Source organism: Portunus trituberculatus, chromosome 2 (assembly GCF_017591435.1).
Source record: "Portunus trituberculatus isolate SZX2019 chromosome 2, ASM1759143v1, whole genome shotgun sequence".
NCBI classification, from domain to species: Eukaryota; Metazoa; Arthropoda; class Malacostraca; order Decapoda; family Portunidae; genus Portunus; species Portunus trituberculatus.
In genome coordinates, this window is record NC_059256.1 from 10,975,192 (window position 1) to 10,980,191 (window position 5,000).

Below are 5,000 nucleotides of genomic sequence, written 5' to 3' on the forward strand. Positions count from 1 at the left end.
AGTGGATAGGGGGTGTAAATGGAGGAGTTGTGAGGTTGTTGTCCCGGTGTGTGGTGTGTGGCTGGTCTCAGGCCTAGCCCAAGATCGGAAATAATGACCTCTCACCTCGCTCCGTAGGCTGACGTCTGCCTGTCTCCTCACACACTGCACCACACCAAACACTCAAACACACACACGTTTCAGCAGCAAGCAATGGTGGCAGAGGTGGGATAGATAGCCAGACACACACACACACACACACACACACACACACACACACACACACACACACACACACACACACACAAACTTACTACTTACTACTTACCTGCTTATTTACCTACTTACCTGCTTGCTAACCTACTTACCTGCTTATTTACCTACTTACCTGCTGTCTTACTTACAGGACCGAGACAGGCGCCCAGCAGAAGCCAGCGTCCAAAGTCCGTGTGACCTTTTATGAGAGCTCCCGGCCCCTCGTGGTGACCTCCCCGGAGCCATCTGACCTTGACCTCTACTCGCCTGACCTCCTGATGGCTTCCCCACCCGCTGACCCCGCCATGCCTGGGTTCGACAGACAGCTCAGGTGAGAGAGAGAGAGAGAGAGAGAGAGAGAGAGAGAGAGAGAGAGAGAGAGAGAGAGACATTAGGAAGGGTCTATGGAGGTCACAAGATTAATGGCCACAGTCTTCACTATTTTAACCCCTTCAGTACTGGGACACATTTTTACCTTGAGTTTTGTGTACCATTAGACCATTTTATTGACATTAGCAAGGGTCTATGGAGGTCACAAGATTAATGGCCACAGTCTTCACTATTTTAACCCCTTCAGTACTGGGACACATTTTACCTTGAGTTTTGTGTACCATTAGACCATTTTATTGACATTAGCAAGGGTCTATGGAGGTCACAAGATTAATGGCCACAGTCTTCACTATTTTAACCCCTTCAGTACTGGGACACATTTTTACCTTGAGTTTTGTGTACCATTAGACCATTTTATTGACATTAGCAAGGGTCTATGGAGGTCACAAGATTAATGGCCACAGTCTTCACTATTTTAACCCCTTCAGTACTGGGACACATTTTTACCTTGAGTTTTGTGTACCATTAGACCATTTTATTGACATTAGCAAGGGTCTATGGAGGTCACAAGATTAATGGCCACAGTCTTCACTATTTTAACCCCCACATGAGTTTCTGAAGCTGTGGAAAGTCACCAAATAGTCACCACAGGGAATATGGAGATTCGTGTTTTTATGACATTTTAAGAGTGTTTGGCATGTTCTGACGGCATTTTAAGGTAGTTTGCCATGTTTTTAGGCCATTTTAAGACAGTTTGCCATGTTTTGAAGGCATTTTAAAACAATTTGGCATTTTTGAGAGGATTTTATTGACATTATGGAGGCCACAGTCTTCACCATTTTAACCCCAACATGAGTTTCTGAAGCTGTGGAAAGTCACCAAATAGTCACCACAGGAATATGGAAACGTGTCTTGCTACTGAAGGGGTCAAGAATGATTATATTAAGCTTAGTTTGGCAAGTCAGATTAAAGATTATATTATAAGATCTGAGTTAGGCAAAGATCAAGATTAAGATTATGTTAAGATCACTTAGGCAAAGATCAAGATTAATAAGATTATGTTAAGATCACTTAGGCAAAGATCAAGATTAAGATTATGTTAAGATCACTTAGGCAAAGATCAAGATTGATAAGATTATGTTAAGATCACTTAGGCAAAGATCAAGATTAATAAGATGTTAAGATCACTTAGGCAAAGATCAAGATTAAGATTATGTTAAGATGACAATAAGATCAAAATTACTCCAAGCTTAGTTCGGGAAAGATAGTTTAAGATAATATTGATTTAAGCTTAAGGTACCAAAGATTAAGATTAAGTTTAGGCTAAGTCAGCTTAAGGTCAGACTGAGCTTAAGATAAAGTGTTTTTAGTCACACAACTTACGCAAAAACAAAGCAAAATTAAGACTAAGACACTGTTAGGAATTAAACTGATATATAAGTTTTCTTAAGTCCAAGATCAAGATTAAGATTAGTTAGACAAGATAACGTTAAGATCAGAATTAAGATTGAGAAAATTAATTAAACAAATAACTAATATACATTTTTTCCTTAAGTCTACCCTTAAAATATTGAACCTACCCTACGTTTTCTATGACTTCTTGAAATATTTGACCGTTTTCTATTCACTGAGTCAAATTAGGTTACGTTTAGAGTAGTGTGTGTGTGTGTGTGTGTGTGTGTGTGTGTGTGTGTGTGTGTGTGTGTGCATGTCTCGCTGCCTATGCTAAATGCTTGTTATTATCATTTGTGTCCATTTTCTTTAGTATATGCTTGAAATTCGCTTCCGTTTTCTTTATTGCACTACGCACGTTTTCTATCACTCGCTTATTTTTTTTTTTGTTATTTTTGCTTCTTTTTTTTTTTTTTTTTTTTTTTTCTTGAGTGTTCGCTTGAATATTGCTTCCGTTTTCTGTGGTGTTTCTTTTTCAGCTCCGTTTTCTTTCAATGGGCTGGATTTTGGTGTGGCTTTGTTTATTTATTTATTTATTTATTTATTTATTTATTTATTTATTTATTTATTTTTGCATGAGTCTGTGGTGAAATTGACGTTTTCTGTGGACGCTGTGTTGGTGTCCCGTTTTCTATGTTGTGGCTTTAATTTGGGTAACTTCGATATTTCTGCTACTACTACTACTACTACTACTACTACTACTACTACTACTACTACTACTACTACCACCACAATCTTCCTTCTTCTTCTTCTTCTTCTTCTTCTTCTTCTTCTTCTTCTTCTTCTTCTTCTTCTTCTTCTTCTTCTTCTTCTTCTACTACTACTACTACTACTACTACTACTACTACTACTACTAAGAAGGAGGAAAATGAAAGAAATAATAAGAAAGAAGAAAAAGAGGAAAATTTGATAAAGAAGGAAGGAAAGGAGAGAGAAGAAGAAGAATGGAGGAAATAAGGAAGAAAACGGAGGAAAGGAGAGAAAAGAGGAAGAAAATGGGATGATGGGAAGAAAATTGAAAGAAAATGGGAGGAAATGAAAAGAAAATGGGAAATAAAAAGAAAATGGAGTGAAATGAATAGAAAATGGAAGGATTGAAAAAAATGGAAGAAAACGAAAGAATCAACAGAAAACGGAAAAAAATGGAAGAAAACGAAAAATATGAAAAGAAAACGAAAGAATTCAAAAGAAAACGAAAATAAATGAAAGAAAACGGAAATAAATGAAAGAAAACGAAAATAATTGAAAGAAAACGGAAATTAATGATAGAAAACGGAAATTAATGAAAGAAAACGGAAATAAATGAAAGAAAACGGAAATAAATGAAAGAAAACGGAAATTATTTAAAAAAAACGAAAATAAATTGAAAATAAATGAAAGAAAACGTAAATAAATGAAAGAAAACGAAAATAAATGAAAGAAAACGGAAATTAATGAAAGAAAACGGAAATTAATGAAAGAAAACGGAAATTAATGAAAGAAAACGGAAATTAATGAAAGAAAACGGAAATTAATGAAAGAAAACGAAAATTAATGAAAGAAAACGAAAATTAATAAAAAGAAAACGAAAATTAATAAAAAGAAAACGAAAATTAATGAAAGAAAACGGAAATAAGTGAAAGAAAAGGAGATTAACTAAAGAAAACGGAAATAAATGAAAGAAAACGGAAATTAATGAAAGAAAACGGAAATAATTGAAAAAAACGTAAATGAAAGAAAACGAAAATTGATGAAAGAAAATGAAAATTAATGAAAGAAAACGGAAATAAGTGAAAGAAAACGTAAATAATTGGAAAAAAAAGGAAAAATGAGCGATTAGTAATGAAAAATATAATAAAAATAGAAAATATGAAAATGAACGATAAATAATGAAAGTATGAGAGAAATGAACGAATAATAATGACAATAAATTAAAAAGTAATGAAAACGAACGAATATTAATGAAAAAATAAAAGGAAATGAAAAGAAAATTGAACGAAAGACAAAGAAAAATAAATGAGGAAAACATGAAAAATGAACGAAACTCATTGAAAAAATACAAATAAATGAGAAATATGGAAAATGAACGAAAAATTATGAAAAACAAACGAAGAAAATGAAAAAATGAAAATGAGAAAAATGAACGAATTAAAATGAAAACGATTAAAACGAAACGAAAAAAATGAAATAATTAAGAAAATTTTACGAAACAAAATGAAAAAAATAAGAACATTGAAAGAAGTAATATTTAAAAATAAAATTGCACGAAGTTAAATGGAAAAAAATAAGAAAATTGAACGAAGTAAAATGAAAATAAAGAAAATTGAAGGAAGTAAAATGGAAAAAGTAAAATTGAACGAAACAAAATGGAAAAAAATTAAATTGAATGAAGTTAAATGGAAAAAATAAAGAATAATAGTGAAAAATGATAAACAAAGAAAATGAACAAAATAAAATGAAAATTGAAGATAAAAGAGGGAAATTTAAAATATGAACGAAAACATTTGAAAAAGTAAAATTAAAGGAAGAAAACATGAAAAAATAAAGAAAAAAAATTTTTTAAACGGGAAATGAACAAAAGGAAAGAAAAAGAAAAGAAAAAAATGAACGAAACAAAATGAGAAAATAGGAAATAAAATCTAAACTAGAAAAATTAATGAAATAAAATGAAAAAATGAAGCTAATTGAAAAAATTTAAATGAGCGAAACAAAATGAAAATAAACAAATATTAATGAAATAAATTGTAAAAAAATGAAAATAAATATAAAAGATACGAAAAATGAACGAAACAAAATGAAAATAATAAAAAAATGAATGAAATAAATTAAAAAAAAATAATAAATAAATATAAAGTATACGAAAAATGAACGAAACAAAATGAAAATAATAAAAAAATTAAAATTGAACGAAATAAATTGAAAAACAATTAAATAAATAGAAAAATAATGAAAATAAAAGAAACGAACGAAACAAAATGAAAATAACAAGAAAAATGAAATAAATG

The 5,000-nt window shown here is 31.3% G+C and overlaps 1 protein-coding gene across 6 annotated transcripts in view; it reads left to right on the forward strand.

Moving 5' to 3' along the window:
- The window catches only part of LOC123505595 (cell surface glycoprotein 1-like), a 92,531-nt gene that overhangs the window by 59,988 nt on the left and 27,543 nt on the right, over positions 1 to 5,000 (forward strand). For all 6 annotated transcript variants that reach the window (XR_006675209.1, XM_045257133.1, XM_045257115.1 and 3 more), the window contains one exon: positions 386 to 565. Coding sequence is in view for 5 of the 6 variants with exons in the window: in XM_045257133.1 (XP_045113068.1) it covers positions 386 to 565 (180 nt within the window). In the remaining variant the exon portion in view is untranslated. The remainder of the gene's footprint in view (positions 1 to 385; positions 566 to 5,000) is intronic.